The sequence below is a fragment of the Psammomys obesus genome, unplaced genomic scaffold (genome assembly GCF_907164565.1).
Source record: "Psammomys obesus unplaced genomic scaffold, mPsaObe1.curated_primary_1811, whole genome shotgun sequence".
Taxonomy (NCBI): Eukaryota; Metazoa; Chordata; class Mammalia; order Rodentia; family Muridae; genus Psammomys; species Psammomys obesus.
The window spans coordinates 13,436,057-13,455,479 of record NW_026591598.1 but is presented as its reverse complement, the minus strand read 5'-3'; the positions used below and the strand labels follow the sequence as shown (position 1 = coordinate 13,455,479).

At 51.5% G+C, this 19,423-nt stretch overlaps 1 protein-coding gene across 7 annotated transcripts in view; it reads left to right on the top strand.

Annotated features, from left to right (window-relative positions):
• The window catches only part of Nipal3 (NIPA like domain containing 3), a 37,768-nt gene extending 24,769 nt beyond the window's left edge, over positions 1 to 12,999 (top strand). For 6 of the 7 annotated variants that reach the window (XM_055611051.1, XM_055611052.1, XM_055611047.1 and 3 more), the window contains 5 exons: positions 638 to 773; positions 2,272 to 2,360; positions 3,295 to 3,358; positions 4,997 to 5,091; positions 9,467 to 12,999. In XM_055611051.1, coding sequence (XP_055467026.1) covers positions 638 to 773; positions 2,272 to 2,360; positions 3,295 to 3,358; positions 4,997 to 5,091; positions 9,467 to 9,666 — 584 coding nt within the window. In that variant the 3' untranslated portion in view covers positions 9,667 to 12,999. Of the gene's footprint in view, positions 1 to 637; positions 774 to 2,271; positions 2,361 to 3,294; positions 3,359 to 4,996; positions 5,092 to 6,670; positions 6,703 to 9,466 lie in introns of all 7 variants that reach the window. The other variant, XM_055611053.1, reaches the window with a different exon arrangement.
• Positions 13,000 to 19,423: the final 6,424 nt, after the last annotated feature.

Genomic DNA, 19,423 nt, shown 5'->3' with positions numbered 1-19,423 from the left:
GGTTGTGAGCTACCATGTGGGTGCTGGGAATTGAACTCAAGTCTTCTGGAAGAGCAGCCAGTGCTCTTAACCACTGAGCTATCTCTCCAGCCCCTAAACACAGAGAAAAATAAATAAATTAAAAAGTGGGGGAAGGTGGCAGATACATCTTTAATCCCAGCACTCAGGAGGCAAAGGCAGGAGGATCTCTGAGTTCAAGGCCAGCCTGGTCTACAGAATGAGTTCCAGGACACCCAGGACCACACAGAGAAACCACACACACACACACACACACACACACACACACGAAAGAAAGAAAAGGAAAATACGTATGACTGAGTGTTGTGAAGCTCCAGTTTCTGAGTTCTTTCTCCACCTATTTTCCTGAGATTATCATGAGGTTGATGCTCCAGGGAAATTTGTGTGTCCCCACTCTCTGCTGCATAGTCTGGGGACAGAGACCTGAACTTGCTGACATTTGGAAATAGCTGTGGGCACCTCACTTCCCTTCCAGTGAGGTGCCAGCCCAGACATGGGGGTCACGGGCGAGGTAGACCTACCCAATGGTTTCGTCTTACCACGGGAGCTTCGTGACCCTCCAGGATCTGACTCCTTCCCCTCTCTTGAGGCCTCCCCTACCCTCACTTGCTCTTCCCAGGTTCCATGACGGTGGTGACGGTCAAGGCTGTGGCCGGGATGCTGGTGCTGTCCATCCAAGGCAACCTGCAGCTGGACTACCCCATCTTCTACGTAATGCTCGTGTGCATGGTGGCCACCGCCGTCTACCAGGCCACGTGCGTTGCAGCCCCCCACTCCCGGGCCTGGTTCTGCTTGGTTCTCAACTTGTAGGGGAGCCATGCCAGTTCAACATCTGGGTGGAGATGACTCCTGGGTGCTCCGAGATGCACCCCCATCTCTCCCCCTTGCCCCAAGCGTGGCTTCTGCCTCCTCCCAATCACCTGCCCTGTGGGGACTTGAAGAGATCATGCGGTGACCTCAGGGGCACTTACCCGTATGCTTGGAAGAACAGAGCTGTCAATTCTGCACAGAGAGAAGAGTCCCTCTGAGCACGGGTGACATTAAGCTCCACAATCCCGAGGCTCACATCCTGTCTCCTCTGAGGCCTAGACCCCTGCCAGTGGCACTCCATGAAAATTGTAGGTGACAGCCTGAGTCAGTCAGCCTGAAGGTCTCAAGATGGTGGGCGAGGCTGAGCCAGCCTGAAGGGTCAGGTTTCCTAGGCCTGGTCTGGGCGCAGCCTTCACCAACCACGTGACCTTGAGGGCCACAGCAGTAGCTGCTGCTCCCATCTTGCATTCACTGATGCTCACAGCACCCTCTGTGGGGGGAGATGGAAAAAGTGTTGTCTGTCCCAGGCTGCAGATGGGGCAGAGGGAGCGTGTCGTTAGGAAGTGACGGGTTAAGAGTGAACCCAGACATCAGGCTCTACCAAGTCCCACGGGCTGCTCTGGGCCTCACCTTCACCCTCCGAGGCCGAGACCCACAGGTCTGCCTGAAGGTCCCCACACATGGTGTCCACACACATCATCAGCTTTGTCGCTACTTTCCTTTTGACCATTGGCTTTCAGCCCTTCAATACCAATGTAGTTCCTCCCTTGGGGAAGCGCTTCCAAGTACACAGCTCTATGCTGAGAGATCAGGGTCACACAGACCACCAGGGGCCGCTGCCACCTCTTAGGAAGGTCTGGTCTCCCAGTCAGGACAGTCCCCCAGCACCCAGAGCCACTGTCCTCCGCACAGCTCTCAGGGACGCAGCCCATGCACAGATGGCTAGCTCAGTGGCTAGCGTTCCTGCAGGCAGCTGTGCAGCGCTGACGGGTGTCAGCAGAGGGAACAGATGAGCAGTTCGCTCTTGAAGGTGGTGTCTGTCACGGACAAAGCTTAGGAGCAATGCTGACTTCTCCTTTCTCCTATTTATTGCCGTAACCACTAATATATGTTTCTGATATTTTAAAAATTACAACATTGGTCTGGATGTGACAAGCCCCCAGAGAGCCCTAGGAAGCGTGGAGGGCCAGGAGCAGCTCTGTTCCGTGAGGGTGGGGATCAGGTTTGAAGAGAAGGCTGTGGCAATGGCCAGTGTCACAACAGAGAGGCCTCAGTCTGTAGGCCTGGCACAGACCCCAAATCTTGGGATACATGGTATCCCATAATAGGGAGAGGTCATATCTTATAGACCTAGAAACACCCCCTGCCCCATGCCTGGCCTTACACCGCCAAGTTCCACTCTTATCCCCTCAACCCAATGACCCGAGTGCCTGTTTGTTGCAGGCTTTTGAGTCAAGCCTCTCAGATCTATGACTCCTCCCTGATCGCCAGTGTAGGCTACATTCTGTCCACCACCGTGGCCATCACAGCAGGTAAGAGGAGCCCTTTGCCGGGTTTCTGTCCCCCACCTGAGCAGAGGGACACTGTCCCTGGGTGGGGTTGCAACGTCCCTCTCAGCTGAGTCTGCTGTCTGGTTCTGCCTGCAGTTTCTGTGGAGAGTGGGATTCAGACACGGAGGCCTGCGTCCCCAGTAGCCATATGCCAACTGTGTGGCTCGGAACTCTCCCAGCCTCAGTTTTACATTCTGCTAACACTTCCCCTCTAGGACTGCAACATGTACAATGTAGGCATCTCTGGCTTCTCCTGCTGGTGGGTCCTGGCAAGGGCTTCTTCAGTAGTTCTGGTCGATGTGGCTAGGTTGTGCTTCAGTCGGTAGAGTGCTGGCCCGGGGTGCGCAGAACTCTGGAGTTCACCCTCCGAGCTGCCTGAACGAGGTCTGGCTGTGCGTGCCTGTCATCCAGGACTTGGGAGGCAGCAGCAGGAGAAGTCCAGGGTCATCCTTGGCTACATAAGGAGTTCCGCCTGGGTTACATGAGACTCTGTAAAAAAAAAAAAAAAAAAAAAAGTGGGGGTAGGGGGGTGGTGAAGGAAACCAATTAGACAGGGATGGTGGCTCAAGCCTGTAATCCCAGCATTTGGGAAGCCAAGGAGGAAAATTGTCGTGAACTGTGGTTAGTGATGGGAGAAGCGATGAGAGGAAGCGTGTATGAGAACTTTGTTATTGGGAACAGTTTGATATTATCCAAAAGTTCCATACATTGGTTTGTTTCTCTTAATATGGAAATATGAAGAGCCGAGAAAGCCAGTGGAGAAGACGGTCTTGTCTGCCTCTAAATGTTTTAGCCCTAACGTCTTTGGTCCCTTCAGTGCCCCGCAGGGGAAGAGCACGTAGCCAGAGCCCAGCTGGGTGGGCACGGGGCAGGTCTGGAAACAGTCACGATCTTTCCCTCTGTTGCTGCTGCGCAGGTGCAATCTTCTACCTGGATTTCCTTGGGGAGGAGGCGCTGCACATCTGCATGTTTGCCCTGGGGTGAGTCATAGCCCATCTACCCAGGACTTAGGAGAGACTCCCCCAGGCCTGGCCCCAGGCCCATGGCTTCAGTCCTGGTCCTGGAGTCGGGAGAGCTGCTAGCTGGAGTGAGCCCCTTGTTCCTCCAAAGGCTCGCATCCTTCTCTCTTCTTACCAGTTCTAAAATCGGGTGAGTCTAACTCTGGGGAGAAGCCAAGCAGTAGAGACCCTGGCGATGGTGGGACGTAAGAGAAGAGGGCCAGAGGTCCTTCCGGGAAGATGGGGGCTGGGTTTATTTGATAGAGTTCTCGCCTGGCATGCTCAAAACCCTGGTTCCATCCCCAGCACCACCAGAAATCAGGCCTTGTGGTGCACACTTGTAATGCCAGCATTCAGAAGGTGGAGGCAGGAGGATTAGAGGATTAGATTCAGAGCCACCTTCAGCTGCACAGAACCTTCTAGATCATCGGTTGTGAACCAAAGCGTCACAACCCCTTTGGGGTTCGAAGGACCCTTTTACAGGGTCTGCATATCAGATATTCACATTACAGTCCCTAACAGTTGCAAAATTACAGTTATGAGGTAGCAACAAAATAATTTTATGGTTGGGGCTCACCACAGCATGAGGAACTGCATTACAGGGTCGCAGCACTAGGAAGACTGAGAACCACTCTGCCCTAAAGGGATAGGAATCTTTGGATCTTGTCCCGGGAGGCAGACATACACACGAGTTCCTATGAACAAACCATCCATCTTTCTTCTTGGGAGTCCTGCATTACCTCTTGTAAATCTTACCTCGATTTTGAGAAACTGCTTGTTTCCATAAACCGAAGAAAAAAAAAGCCAAGTGGGGTAGGACGTTAATCACAGCACTGGGAGTGGAGGGTGGGGCAGAAGCAGGTAAATCTGTGAGTTCAGGCCAGCCTGATCTACATGATATATTCCAGGCTAGCCAGAGTGACACAGAAAGCCTGACATACACATTCTCTCCCTCCCCCTCCCTCCTTTTCCCTCTTCCTAGGCCCCCCTCCCCCAGAGAACATTCAAAGACTTTCTGGCTCCTGAGGGAATTGGAGTAGGAGATGCAGGGACTTCCCAGTTTTTATTCATTTTCATTTTGCTAGACTTACATACCAACTGACTTCAAGTCCTAAAGAATTTTTTTAGTTTGAAAAAAACACAAGGTTTTAGAAGGTAACTGGCTTCTGAGAACGCTGGCTGAGGGGAAACATGTAAGCCAGGAGCTGCAAGCATCTCCTCTGGAGACTCCAGTTCCCTCTGAACCCCCGCCGCCCCACCCCCAACACCCACCCTCAAGGCTCTTATTACATCTATTCCTTGCTGGTTGCAGGCCCCGTGGTCTCAACCTTCTCTTTAGCTGACCCTCAGCCACTTGCCCTTGGGTCCCCCTTTTGTTTTTGTATCTTTAAGACTTATTTATCATGTATAAAGCACACTTGCTTATATGACTGCAGGCCAGAAGAGGGCACCAGATCTTTTATTACAGATGGTCATGAGCCGCCACGTGGTTGCTGGGAATTGAACTATGGAAGAGCAGCCAGTGCTCTTGACCTCTAAGCCATCTCTCCAGCCTGGGGCCCCCTTTTCATGGTTGCTCCTGACCTCATTTCTCATTTTCCCTCTCCTGTCTGTCTTCAGGTGCCTCATTGCCTTCTTGGGCGTATTCTTGATCACCCGAAACAGGAAGAAGGCCATTCCGTTCGAGCCCTATATTTCCATGGACGCCATGCCAGGTAACGATAAGGCCCCTGTGCCCTGCTGGCTGCCCTCGTAGAGTGACTGCTGCTTGGTGTTAGAAACTAGACAGCCAGCGCTGGGCTAGGCACAGGAAAGTTGTGCTGTGGTGTGAGTTCTAGCTCTGTCCTTCATTGCTTTGCATTTCTTTTAATCGCTTCTTTCAAAAGAGGAGGTGATGGCTGAGGCACCTCAGTCAGCCTTGAGAACCCCTTGCCAGTTCCCTGCTCTGTCACAGGGTCCTCTAAAGAAAACCTCGATTCACACCAAGTGTGGTTTTAACCAGCAGTACCGAGCCCCGAGCCTGCAAACAGAGGCAGCGTGACCCCAGAGAGGATGACAAATAGCATGAATGAATTTCATCACTGTAACCTTGCTCCCAGATCCCCATACCTTTCTGGGGAATCAAGGGCTCACACTGAGAACACAAGCCCAGGGGTCCTCAGCCTTGGCAAGAATGAACACTTACCAGTCAGCCAAATACAAGGCGACAGGGAGGAGTGGGGCTTGTGGTGAGCTAAAAAAAAAAAACCTCACAAGTGGAACAGTTACGACTGGACCAGCCTGGGTTAAATTGGCTGGCACAACTTCTTCAGGCTGCCCACTAACATTACCACCGGAGCCCAACGTAATCTCTATTTTAAGTACGTTAAGATGGGCCTCTCTCTTCCATTGTCGCCGGGGCAACCCCTGACAGGACGGCCATGCCTGTGGGTCTATACTGGGCAAGGAGAGAAACCACTTGGAGACGGTTTCAGAGAACAGCGTCAGCTTTATTGCATTTATCCCACTATATAGTGGAAGCCTATTGGCTGTAGTTGGATTGGATAGTGAGACCTCACACCTCCGGGGCATTAAAGGAGCCTTGGGGAGTGCAGACTCCTCCGCAGGCCAGCTACCGGCTACTCACGCCACCTCAGAATTCAGCATTCTGACATCAGGAGCAAGGCGTGCCGCGCTTATTTAGAAGTGCAGTGTGCCAAAGAGGCTGGCCGCCAGCGCCTGGCCGTGCATTTTCTTCCACTTCTGTTTGCAACGTAATCACCCATTTTTTCAGTCCCATAATCTGTGAGCAAAGCATGAACACACCTAAAACACTGCCCGGCCAAGAGCAGTTTTTAAATATTCCTAGCATCATGCACCTGCAATGCCAGCATTTATTGGGATGCTGAGGCAGGAGGACCATGAGTTCGAGACCAGCCTGGTCGACATAGCAGCATGACCTAAGTGTGTTCTCGGGACTGATTGACGTGCCCCTGTATCGCGTGGCCCCCACTGCCTTCGCTTACCAGTTCGTCCATTTGTTTTGTTTTACCCTGCTCTACCAAAAGCTGCCATCTGCCCTGCTTGCTGTGGCCAGCCTGCCTGAGCGGGCATAGAGAACCCCATGCCTGCGTTTTCATTTGACCCGACTCAGCCACCTGTGGGTGAATGCAGAGTGGCCGAGGGGGGCCCTGAGGTCTCTCCTGACAGTTCTGGGCCCGGGCTGTGAGTGCGTGGACTGTGTTAACCGTGGAACCTGGCTGCTCAGACTCCTTTTCTGCTTACTTCCTTGTTTCTCGGCTGTGTTCCGGATAGATGAGGGCGCTGGATAGCTGAATCCCAGATAGGTGAGGTGTCAACTCTGTGTGTGCGAGTATGTGTACGTCCCGTGTGTCTGCGTGTTTATAAACTGTGTGTCTTCCCATACACGTGTTTCTCTGAACATACCTATAGATGTATTTTTCTACGGGAAGGGGTGATGTCAGCCGATCCTGGGTACCAGGACTCCGTGGCCAGTTTGTGGGTGTGGCTCTCCTACCTCATGCCCAGTAGGAAATGAGGCATTTGAGAGCGGAGACCCTGTCCTGCTGATGCTGAAACACTCCTACTGGACACAGGATTCACCTGGCTCATTCTCAGACTCTGCCACCTTCCCACTGTATGATGTGCTGAGGCCTCTCACCCTCACACACAAAGGGGGTTCCTCACTTCCGGGTTGTGGGCTGCACATGTCAAGGCTCTGGCGCCGTGCCTGGGATGTCGTAGAGGCCTGGTCACCTTTGCCTTCGCTAACGTTTTGCTTCAAAAACTCTGAAGTTTGGGGGTTGGATAGATGGCATGGGGCCTAAACTGCTTCCTATATAAGAATGGCCGATCACATAAAAAGCCCGGCCCAGCAGCGTCTGTAGCACTTGTGCCGGGGCGCACACATACACACCCATTCATCATTTCAGCACTTGTACTATCAGGGGCAGGGTAACTAATCAACGAGCTCACGGTTCAGTAAAAGACCCTGGCTCAAGAAAAAAAAAAATCTAAAAGCAGAGAGTGATTGAGGAAGACACTCGATATCAACCTGCAGCCTCCACGTGCAAACACAGGCATACACGTGTACACACACTCAGTATTTTAGCCCTTGACTGAAATAGAGCCACTTCTCCAGGCACTTGGTTTCTCTGGTCTTGTGGTCTGGCCTTCAACTGTCTAGTGTGGTGTCATCCATCACCGTTGGAAGGGCTTGATGTGTCCAGCCCCTAGAATCTCCCAAGATGGGAGCAGCGGCCCCGGCGTCAGGATCGGCGGGGCCTCTGTTGGCTCTGCTGTCCCTGGCCCAACAGAAACCCTTTCTCCTTGCATTAGCAGTAGGGCCGCGCTCATCCTGGTGGGCATCTACAGACAGGAACACTCTGTCATGTCCAAATGAAAAGCAGAGGCTTGGGTCCCAGCCCAGCCTGAGCACCAGTCCGGGCGGACCTAGCCCTAGCAGAGCCTGCGCCCTGCCCTGTCCAGTCTTCCAAACAGAATCAGTAAGGTCCTCAGGGACGGGGGCCCCCTGCTTCCTAACGGTGTCGAATCCAAAGCAAAGCCTGGCCTTCCTGAGCCCTCTTCAGGTCCCCCAACCCAAGCCTAAGACCCCTAGTTATTACTCCTCGCTCCCGTGTTCTACAGTGCACATCCACACCCATCAGACTCTAGTGGCCCGGTGGCCTGAGGCTGGCAGCGCTGACGACACTCAGAGCCATGCAGTGCCCTGTGAACTGTGTACACCAACTCTCCCCGAGCAGCAGACGCCCTTACCTTCCCTGCCACATGCCGGAGCCCCAAACCATAGACCAGATCTCATGTAGCCCAGGCTGGCTGTGGACTCTATATATGACTGAAAATGACCTTGAACTTCTGAACCTCCCACTTCTACCTTCCAGATGCTAGGATTACAGGAGTATGCCATCCCGCCCCATTTTACATGGTGCTTGGGCTTCCAGCTCACCGCTTTGTGCAAGCAGGCAAGCCCTCTGCCAATGGAGCTGCAGCCCCAGCCTAGACCACACATAGACTCTTAAGCTGGCCCTGGGGTTGTTTAGGGATTAAGTGCAGTCTATAGGGAGGCCGAATACCACCGCAGTTAGGATCAAGAGAGTTAGAACACCCCTGTGTTACACCCTGCCTCTGCCTCTCTCTCGGCAGCTGTGGCCTTGTTGCCTCCAGCTGCATCTAGTCCTTCCCCGTGGCCTCTAGGACCGGATGAAACAAGCCTGGGTAAACGTTTGAACCAGCACCTGTTGCTGTGTAAATATCAGCACACCTCAGCCACCACTGTGACCGCCAGCGTTGGTCTCCAGCTGTGTAGCGTTAGCCCAGTGAAAGAGGGTATGCCAGGCAGCAAGGGGCCAACTGTTATCATCTTTCGCAGGAGACACTTGGCGTTCAGTCAGTAGAAGAGTTGCCACCCCCCACCTCAGGTGATCAGGGTCCCCTGCCTGGGGCAATTGTAGAAGAAGGTTATAGGAACTGAAAATTGGGTTCTCTAAGCCAGGCATGGAGATGTGTGGCTATAACCCAACAATTAGGAGGCAGAGACAATTAGGCAAGGCCAGCCTGGTGTGCGAGGAGTTCCAGGTCAGCGGGGTTATACAGTGAGACCCTGTTTCTAAAAACAACAATAGCACAACAACAAAACCAAAACCAGGCTCTTTGTCTCCCCTAAATGGAAATTTAAATCCAACATCAGTGTGTCCTGAATAATGGAACTCACACCTCATCCTGCATATAGATACAGAATGTTGAGGTCAAAAGGCAAACACTCCTCCCAATCATCACAGTGCTGCTGTTGCTGTTGGGTATCCAGGATGCAAAAGTCACCCCATTTCTTCAATGGGGGAAAGAAAAAAAAGCAAAGTGGCATCTACCACGTTCATGGCACGGTGTTCTGCCCTGTCCCCCAGCCACTCAGTGTAAATTTGAGTATTTCCTCTGAACCCTAAAGCACCTGGGAATCAGTAAAATGCACTTGATGAGCCCATGACCTGGTTGGTCCGTGGTGGGAGGTGGGGGAGAGGAAAACACAGTGCCCCTTCCAACATATGATGACTGGGGACACGGGTGTCATTTCAGGGATGCAGGACATGCGTGCAAAGGGGACGACGGTCCAGCCAGACCTCAAAACGTCTTTTTCCTACGGGGCCTTGGAAAACAATGATAGCCTTTCTGAGATCTACACCCCGGCCACACTGCCCGTCATGCAGGAGGAGCACGGCTCCAGGAGCACCCCCGGGGTTCCCTACCGTGTCCTGGAGCACACCAAGAAGGAATGATCTGCCTCCCTTGAGGACAGAACTGCCCACAGGCCATCCATGATTCTGCCCCTCACCCTCCAAACTGCCTTCCAAGGATCCCGGTTTTAAACGGAGAACTCTGAGCAAGAGAATCTCAGGACGGAGAAGCTATCCAATGGCCTTGGCCTTGGAAATTTCAAATAGCGGAGGGGATATCCCAGGTGGGCTGTGTGGCAGGTTATCCCCGAGGGACCTGAAGCCGTTTCACCTCCTTGGACAGTCAGTGAGCATCAGGTAATGCTCACAGGCTACCACACATTCCTTAGAGTGAAAGCAAGACAGAGAATCGGCTCCCTCTTTGCAAATCCAGCAAAAGGCTGGACATCTCCACACTGGCCTTCCTCTGCCCATCACGCATACCTGGTTTACTCACGATTCCATAGCTCTGGTTATGTTGCTGTCCCTTTTGCCAGGCCCAGTAGGGCCAAACCCTACTGGCCCCACAGCTTGGTGGTCCATCATCTGTGCCCTTCCCTGAAGACCCGATGGTGAGTTTCTGCTGGGCCTGCTCCGATAACTGGCTTAGTTCCAGCCCTGTGGATATTATTCCATTGCTTCCGCCCTCCAAGAAGGCAGGTGAACAGAGGTTGTGGGGGACAGGAACAAGGGGGGGGGGCCTGCCTTCAGCCCTCTCTGTTTCAGGCTGGTAAGAAAGGTTCCAGATAACTTTCCTGTCTAGCCTTACAGAAGAGGTGCCCTGTGGGTCAAGCTACTCTTCCCAGTACACACAGCTCTGGGGAAAAGTTGGGAGCCCTCCTGCAGATCCACTTCCATCGTCCTCCCTTTCCCCCCCCCCCCCTCATCCTCTCCTTTCAGACCCACTAGCTAAGCTCCAGCTGCTGTTTCTCAGCCTGGTCCAGGCAGAGCAGGCATTTCCACACACAGGTCTGCAGCTTTCTTCCTGTCTGTTCTGTGACTAGCTTCCCCTCTGGACCAGTATGCACATTTGAGAGTGGCAGGCAAAAGCCTGCAGGCTCTGATGGACATCAGAACCCCATAGGAGTTGGTTTAAAATGTAGGTTCCTTACTCCAACTGTAGCGATCTGGATCAGCGGGCCTGGGGTGGGACCCAACAGTGCATTATCAGCAGGAATCACAGGGGATCTGAGCCCCAGAGGGCATCCTCCCTCAGAAGCCTCCTCACGGGCTGCTAACCCCCAAGGGGCCACACACCCTGCCAGAAGGCTCAAACCTCCCTTTTCTTACCCTGCTCTGGGTTCCGTAGACAAGCTGGATAGCCCTGTAGGACCTGTGGCAGTCCCTACCCAGTGAACACCTAAGGTAACAGTGTTAATAGGTCAGTGTTGATAGACCATCCAGGGCATGGTTTCTCACACCCAAAGAGTGCTCCAACCTCATAACTCCGCCATCTGCTGCGGAGCCTGTAACCGCTTCCGTATTTTCGTCTTGACCACGTCTGTATTGTGGCTTACAAGCCTGAGACTGACATGGCGCCAGAGAGAGGGCCCTTTCAACTCAGCCCAACGTCGCTAGGTCCTAGATGGTTTTCCTAGGTCCTAAGGGAGTTTTTGCCACATGTTTGGCACACAGAGCTACAGGCATCACACCTACTTCTGCCCTCCAGTCCTGCAGCTGGAACAACACACCAGGAATCTTGGGTAGGGCGGGCTGTGCCACAGAGAAGCATAGAGTCCGTGGCCCTCATGAGGCTGGGCCCTGAACTCAAAGGGTGTTGAAATTGGAGGCGATTTGCATGACTTCGTGTGTAGTGGCAAATACAACTAAGATTAGAGAGTGGGAGATCACACCCCACCCCCAAGGAAAGGGGTAGCATTGCAAAGCCAGAGATTAGAGCCAGAGTCAGCAGAGGAGCCAGAAAAGTGACGAGATGGGCTTCAAAAGACAAGCAACGGAAGTCAAGCATAGTGCTCACACCTGTGATCCCAGCACTTGGGAAATCACTGCCTGCATTGCCACAAGTTCTAGGCTGACCTGGACTGCCATGTGAGACCCTGTCTCAAAACAAGAGTAGATGCCTAAAGATTCCTGTATAGCTGGCAGAGGCGTGTATCCCAGGGGACATGGGAGCCACAGAGCCCTGTTCTGTGGCAGGGGAGAAAGATGGAGTCAAAGGTCACCTTCAGGGTCAGGCTCCAGGGCCTAAGAACAAAGAATTAGGCGAAGACATGAGCAGAGAAATCAGGTGTGGCCGATCTAAGAGGGCACCCATCATTTTGGCATGGTGTGTGCGTCCAATCTCCCACCACCCCTGCCCTCCTTCTGTGGGCTGTTTAGCCCTGGCCAGCCGGAGGTACGGGTGCCCTGTAACTGCAGGCATTGAAGAAGAGGTGGACAGTGCCACCCAAAAACTGCTTCCAGGGGCCTGGGCAGCTCCATGGCTTTCAGGTTGGGGACAGTGACCGTCATCTTCTGAGCAGAGTATGAGAGATGAGCAGAAAGGTCTTTGAGCTCTCAGGGAAGTGAGAGACTAGAGTTTCCACCATATCTTTGACTCCCCACTTTGCCCCAAGTGTCACTGGATCATCAACTGCCAGCAGGGCCACCCTGATGTTAAAACAGGGAAGGGAGAGAACCAACTTCCTACCCACAGGTCTGCCTATTGTCAGTCCTGCCTCTGACATCACCTACCCTTTCCCACCCTCACCCTGAAGACAGGCATTCGGTATGCAGCCCAGGCCAGCCTTGAAATCTCAATCCTTCTGCCTTGGCCTCCGGAGTGCTAGGATTCTGGGCATGCACTTCTGTGTCTGGTTCCCATCTCAACTCCCCTGGCAATATTTAAAGCCACACTGCTGCCCCCCTCCCAGCCACAAAGCATCTCCAGCAGGGTCATCCACAGCATCAACAAACATTTGTCCTGTCTTCCTCTCGCCCCCCGCTCCCACTCTGTTCTTTGGGTTGGGTTCCTGGTCCCTGATTAGATATTAAAGCAAATGTTCTTGTGGACTGCTGCTTTCAAAGGGGGAGCCCTGGCCCCACACTGCAGGCTGATGACACCCCCACTTTCAGCACCAGGGGCTGGGGAATCGGCCTGGAACCGAGTGCTGGTCGGGAGGGGAACTTGGGATCCGTGGTTGCCTCTGCCACGGACCCAGCCAGCTTGACCATCAGAGGAGGACTGTGCCCTTCCCATCCTGCAGTCTTGCAAATTTCAGAAGTGGCCCAACCCTAACTGACACAGAAGCCGCCATGTAAACAGTCACTCTGTAGTCTATTTAGATGCTTATATTTTGTTAACATCAAAACTAATACAGCATGTGTTATTTTACAGAAAAAAAAATGTGTACACTGTGTGCAGATAACATAAAGTGGTATTTAATTCAAAACCCAGGCAATACCTGTGGAGTTTGAGTCTGGCTAATACTTCAGTCTGGTAGAATATCCAATGTCGTCACACGTGATTGCTGAGCACTCTAAAAATGGCTAGTGTGTCCAAAGAACTTTTTTTTTTTTTTCCTTGTGTGCATGGGTGCCTGCGAACATAGGCTTGCCTTACATGGGGACTTCAGAGGACTTTGGGGGGGGTCACTTTTCTCTTCGTACCATGTGGGCTCCTGGCATCGAGCTTGGGTCTTTAGGCTTGGCAGCGGGTGCCCTTACCTGCTAAGTCATCTCGATAGCCCCAAAATGTTCTCCCACTGAGCCGTGCCCTGTATGAGTTACTTCTTGTTACTGTGATAAAACACCAGGGCCAAAAGCAATGTATTCAGGGAGGTTTAGTTTAGTGTATGGCTCCAGAGGGGTGAGCGCCCGTGGTGGTGAGGAGGGGTGGCATCGGGAGCAGGGAGCTGAGTTGTCACCTGAGAAAGGACAAACAGGAAGTGGGAAAAAGTTATAAAGCCCTTCTTCAGCAAGCCTCCATCTCCTGAAGGTTCCAGAGCCTCTCCAAACCACACCCAGCTGGGGACCAAGTGTCCAAATATCAAATATCATGGACCAGGGGGATACATCTGTCAGATTACAATTCCCACTTCCCATTCATCATCATCAGTTTTCATGTAGAACACACTCAGCCTTATCTGGGCAAAGTGTGTCTGGTACACCAGCCCGGGTTTTGCTGCGGGTTTATTACATCTCGAAACACAACTAGCAGAACATCAGCAGATAAATATAAAGCAAGTGCAGGCCAAGAGACGGAGCCGCGTCTTTCTCACTGTGAAGGCACGAGGTGCTCATTCCTAGAGCAGGCTGTTCTGTGATGGCCACAGCTGTGGATGAGCTGAGGCCCCCATTCCCCTGAGAACAGCACCCTGCCTTCTCCAGGGAACCTAAGGTGGAAAAGAAGCCTCAGTGCTGTTCTCTAGAAAAGTTCACACCTTCCTCCCAAAAGAAAAATCACAAAGTCCTTGTTTAACTCTTCTCAAGCGTTTCTGATTGTAACCCAAAGGCACCAGAAATAGGGCTGGGCTGGTATCCCCCGTGCTGACCTTTCAATGTTACTGTGCCAGCCACATCTGCTGCCCCTGCCAAGGGGGCCACTCAGGAAGCTGGGGAGCCAGATCTTACTACACTGCCAAAAAGTTACTAAGTGTGTTTTATCAGAACATTCCGGTTGTAAGGCCGGTGCTTGGAGACATGGCTCAGATGGTTTGCTCTCGCAGAGGACCCATTTGATAGAGTGTTCACCCAGCACTAAGCTTTTTGGTTTGGCCCTTAGCGCCACATAAACTAAAATAGGGTGGGCTACCCTTGTAATCCTTGGCGCTAGGGAGGTGGAGGCAGGAGAATCCGGAGTTCAGGGTTATCTATAGCTAAATAGCAAGTTCCAGGACAGCCCAAAATACATGAGACTCGCTTAAGGGGAGGAGGGGTGGGCAGTATGCAGGAGTTCAGGTCCAGCGAGATGGCTCAGCTGGTAAAGATGGTAAAGATCTTTCTTAAGCCAGTGAACAGGCGAGGGAGGAAGAGTGTTTACAATATATGATGCCAGTGCTGCTCCATAAGAATAACAATACCAGGGCTGGAGAGATGGCTCAGAGGTTAAGAGCACTGCTTGCTCCTCCAGAAGTCCTGAGTTCAATTCCCAGCAACCACATGGTGGCTCACAATCATCTGTAGTGAGATCTGGTGCCCTCTTCTGGTGTTCAGGTGTGCATGCAGGCAGAACATTGTATATGTAACAATACCAAAGTCCAGCTGATGCTCAGCTCTCCCCCAGTACAGCAGTCAACATTTGAATGTACAGAGACAGCCAGCACACGGCAGGAAGCATGGCAGCCTGCAGGCAGACATGGTGCTGGAGGAGCCAAGAGCTGCTCATCTCCATCCGAAAGCACCCAGGAGGAGACTGAAATCCCACACTGGGCAGAGCTAGAGCCTATACATGACCTTAAAGCCCTGCCTCCACGGTGACACACTTCCTCTAACGAGGCCACACCTCCTCCAATAAGCCACACCTCCTAATAGTGCCACGCCTTTTGGGCCCAGCATTCAAACAGTCAGTCTATGGGGGCCACACCTATTCAAACCACCACATCACGTTGCTGCTGTTGTTTTCTTTCCTCTGTAGAACAGGAACAGGAAAGCCTCTTCAGTACCTCACGGGTGGCTGTGAGGGATGTGGTGAGGTACTCATGGAGGATGTGGGAGGGGTGAGCCCAGGAAGCCTCCTACAATGGGTCTGTCATTTCCTAAGAAGTTTGTGCGTGTTCATGCTCTCTGGCCTGCTGCCCTCTTCTGGAACTCAAACCAACATGGATGCAATAATGTACCTATGTACAAGGCATTCGTTGAATGGTTAATTGTACAAGGGCAAGTTTACAAGAAATCTTGAATCTACCAATTAGCTAAATATTTGCACAGGGCGAAGTTTTAGATCGTCATTTAGAAACATTTTAAGATAATTTTTTGAAACACAAGGAAATACTTACTGGCATTAGGCAAATAGATGGGAGGTCTAAATTGAATGATCCAAACAGAAAATCTAATTGTAAGAAGGAAATATACCAAAATATACCAAGGATGGCTAGCTCTGGGTTATAGCTGATTTTAGTTTTCTTATTATCATTCACTTTCAAATTAGCTATAAAGGCCAAGGTCATTTTTTACAATGAGAACATTTAAAATATCCCCAGCCTACAAGACTCATCTCCCAACCAGTCTTGAAAGTGGTGCCTTTAAGAAACTACCAGATTGCTGGATGGTGGTGGCGCACACCTTTAATACCAGCACTTGGAAGGCAGAGGCAGATGGATCTCTAAGTTTGAGGCCAGCCTGGTCTATAGAGTGAGTTCCAGAACATCCAGGACTACACAGAGAAACCTTGTCTCAAAAAGGAAAAAAAAGAAAAGAAAAGAAAAAAACCTACCAGATCACAGGGCAGGTGATATAAATTCAGTGGATAAAGTTGCCGCCAATCCTGAAAACCTGAGTTCAAGTCCCAGGTCCCACAGTGTGGGAAGAGTGAACTCTTGAAAGTCAACCTATGCTCTTCACACAGCTACACACTATGGAATGAATGCACACACGTACACCAAAATAAATAAATGTATGTTTTTTTAAATCTCTGAATCACACTGTGCCTTCTGGTGGGTAAATAAGTGATTCTCCAGGAGAAGCAGATAGCAGGTGTGTTACCAGGGAAACAGGCTCCTTTCAGGAGCTCCATCTACATGGTGTCCCAGTTGAACCCAGAGTTCACCTATGGCTGCTCTTGCAGCCATAGATCTTCTGTCTCAGTCTTCAGAGTGCTGGAATTACATGCGTGCTAAGGATCTGAACCCCGATGCTCACACATGGGCAATAAGTACTTTATTCACTGAGCCATCTCTCTACCCTGTGTTCTTTTTACGGGGAGCGGGATTTCTGGGTCACAGGTTAGGTGTCTACTTAGTTGACCAAGTAGCAAACGATCTTTGGAAACAGCCACGTGCCTTTATGGTCTCCCAGAAGACCCATCGAGGCTGCTTTCGGTATGTTGACTGCGTAAGCCGTGCATGCCAGAGGAGAAAATCGGAAATGAGATCGCATGTCTGGAAACTTTCCTGCAGGAGCTGTGCCACTGAAGACCCGGGGCATCAACTAACAGGCTCTCCTTGAGTTTTGTGGGACAGGAAGCGCTTACTAACCTTAGTCCCAGTTTCAGTGGATTGGGTGATCATTTTCTCTCTGCCTGTAACACAAACCACGGAGACGAGATGAGGAAAGATGCCTCGGAAATGCGAGTCTGTGCCAAGCTCATTCATAACAAGCATTCGTTCCACGAAATGCCCAATCACCTGGCCAGACACAATGGGGAAGAGGAGGGATGTGGAAGATTCCGTTCCTCTTCTCTCAATCTCTTGATCTTAGTCTCATTCACAATAAAGGCAGCAACTCTTCCTTTGCTGTGAAGGCAGGTGTACAGGACTGACGTCTGTCTTTTGACTTTTGACCTTTGTGTTTTATTCTGCCCACTCTCTCTGGGCCGTCTCAGCTGTTTCCAAGTTCAAATGACAGCACCCCTGCCTCCGCTCACCTCCAGAGGTCCCACCCACCTCCACCCTCCATTCCTTTCTAATCATAATTTCCGTGCCTCCCATGAGTGAGTATTGTTAGCTTTGCCTTTGGAGTACAGCCACAATCCTGCCATTTCTCCCCATGGCCACCTTCATGGCTCTTGTCTAAGCAGTAGTCACGTCTGATCCAAATTCCTGTTCTCCTGTGAGAAAGCAGTAGCCCAAAGACAAAGAGCTCTCATTGGACTATAAGGGTTGGTCTTGTGAACTGTGTTTAGTGCACAAGATTCAGATGCTGGTTCTGGTGCCTAGAGATCTGGTGGCAGTTGGCCGTGGGCATTGTCATCTCTGTGCAGAATCTCCTGTCTCAATGTTGTGTAAAAAAAAAAAAAAAAAATTGTCCTCCATCATTTCTGATTGGTCAATAAAGAGCTGATCAGCCTATAGCTGGGAAGAGAGGACAGGAGGTAGGACCTCCCAGTCCCTTCCGATCTGATCCCAGTCAGGGGTCCCAGGTTGGGACCATAAGGAAGAAAGTGAAGCAAAGGAGAGAGAAGGTGGCCATGAGGACAGATAAGAGCAGAAGCAGCCAAGGTGAGACTAAGCTGACAAGTAACGCAGGGCACGTGGCTGGGAAGTGGCCAGGCTAGTACAGGCGGCTAAGAGTAGATCAATGTCTGCTTAACTGTAGTGCTTTTGAGGCTTTTAATAAATCTAATAGTCTCTGTCATTATTCGTGAGCTGGAATGGGTGATAGGAAAAGCAACTAATACTTTAAATCAACTTTGCCAGCTCTCTGTTCACTTTTCGGGAATAGAAGGTAGTTTCTCTGACCCAGGGGAAGGAAACCTTAGGAGGTGACATACACAAGTGGGACAGGGTAACGGGAAATGAGCAGGAATGGTGGGACATTAGGCTAGCAACAGAACAAACCTCCTGTCACCTCCAGGGTAGAGAACAGAGAATTTACCAAGCCAGGACAGGCATGATGGATAGTCTTCATCATCCACGTGACTTGGAATAACCTAGGAGACACTGCCCTGGCAGGTCTGTGAGGACACTTCCAGAGTTTAACAAAGAGGGAAGCCCCAGCTTGGATTTGAGCTGTACCAAATTGGGACCCAGACTCAACAAAAAGGAGAAAGTCAGCCCACACTGTTCTTCCTGGTCTTCCCAGATGTGAGGAGTGCCAGCTGCAGTTCAGGCCACCATGAACTCTGCCATGCCTTCTTGCTGTCATGGGCTGGACTCTCTGTGCCCCAAGCAAACCCTTTTTCCCTTAAGTTACCTCTGTCGGGTATTCTGTTCCAGTAATGAGAAAGGAAACACAGCGCATTAATGTGACGTGGGCAACTTAGCCGAAGCTTTGGAACGCACGGAGGGCACCTTCAGCCTCGAGAGGAGGGGACAGCAGAACGGTACCCTTGCTTTGTCTTTCTCAGCCCTGCCCTCCCCATGGACTCAGGGCAGCAGCACAGGGGGGTTGACCTCCGCAGAGCAAATCCGGAACTGCAACGATGGAGGAAGCAGCAAGGAATCCTAGCTCAGGAAACCTCCGCTCTCTCTCCCACTTCTCATGCCTGAGATCGAACACGTGACCCAGGTCTAGACTGTCGGAATATCCCATGCCCCCTTTCTAGAGAGTGACTTAATGATGCAACGGAAGCGGACCTAGACCAATGAGATACAGGATGAGACTTTTGCTGACAACAGGGTTGAAGAAAACGGTTAAGAGAGGGAGAGAAAAGGCTAAGGACCGAAGGCAAGGCTTGAGCCCCTGGGGCCAGCCATTCCTGAAGCTTTGACCTTTGCTGTTAGGTCAACCAACGTGCTCCTTTTGTTAAATTACATGCAGAGAGGTGAGGGGAGAGGATTGAGGGGAGGAGAAGAGAAAACGGCCCTCCCCAGACAGATACATTCTGACCTGCAGAGCCTTTCCCGCCTCTGCGGTGGACTTGTACCTGCCCGCTCTAATTGCCAGCACATCACTGGTCCGCGTAATATATCACAATCACTGTCTCCTCTCTTGGTAAACGCCTTGAACTAACTGTCCCTTAAGCTCGGCCCCCACCCAGCACAGGGCCTTCATGACTGAGGGAAACAGGTATGCAAGGTTGACCCAGGCTTTTAACTTAGAATGGCTCCTAGCCCTTCCTAAGCGCCTATATAAGCAGGGGTAGAGAAGGCGGCAGTTCCCGGCCACGTTGGCCTAAACTGCCATTGTGCGTGTGTGTGATATACACATGTCTTGTGTGTTTGCACACACACACACACAGCTAAGTGTGGAGGCCAAAAATTGATCCTGAGTGTCTTCCTCA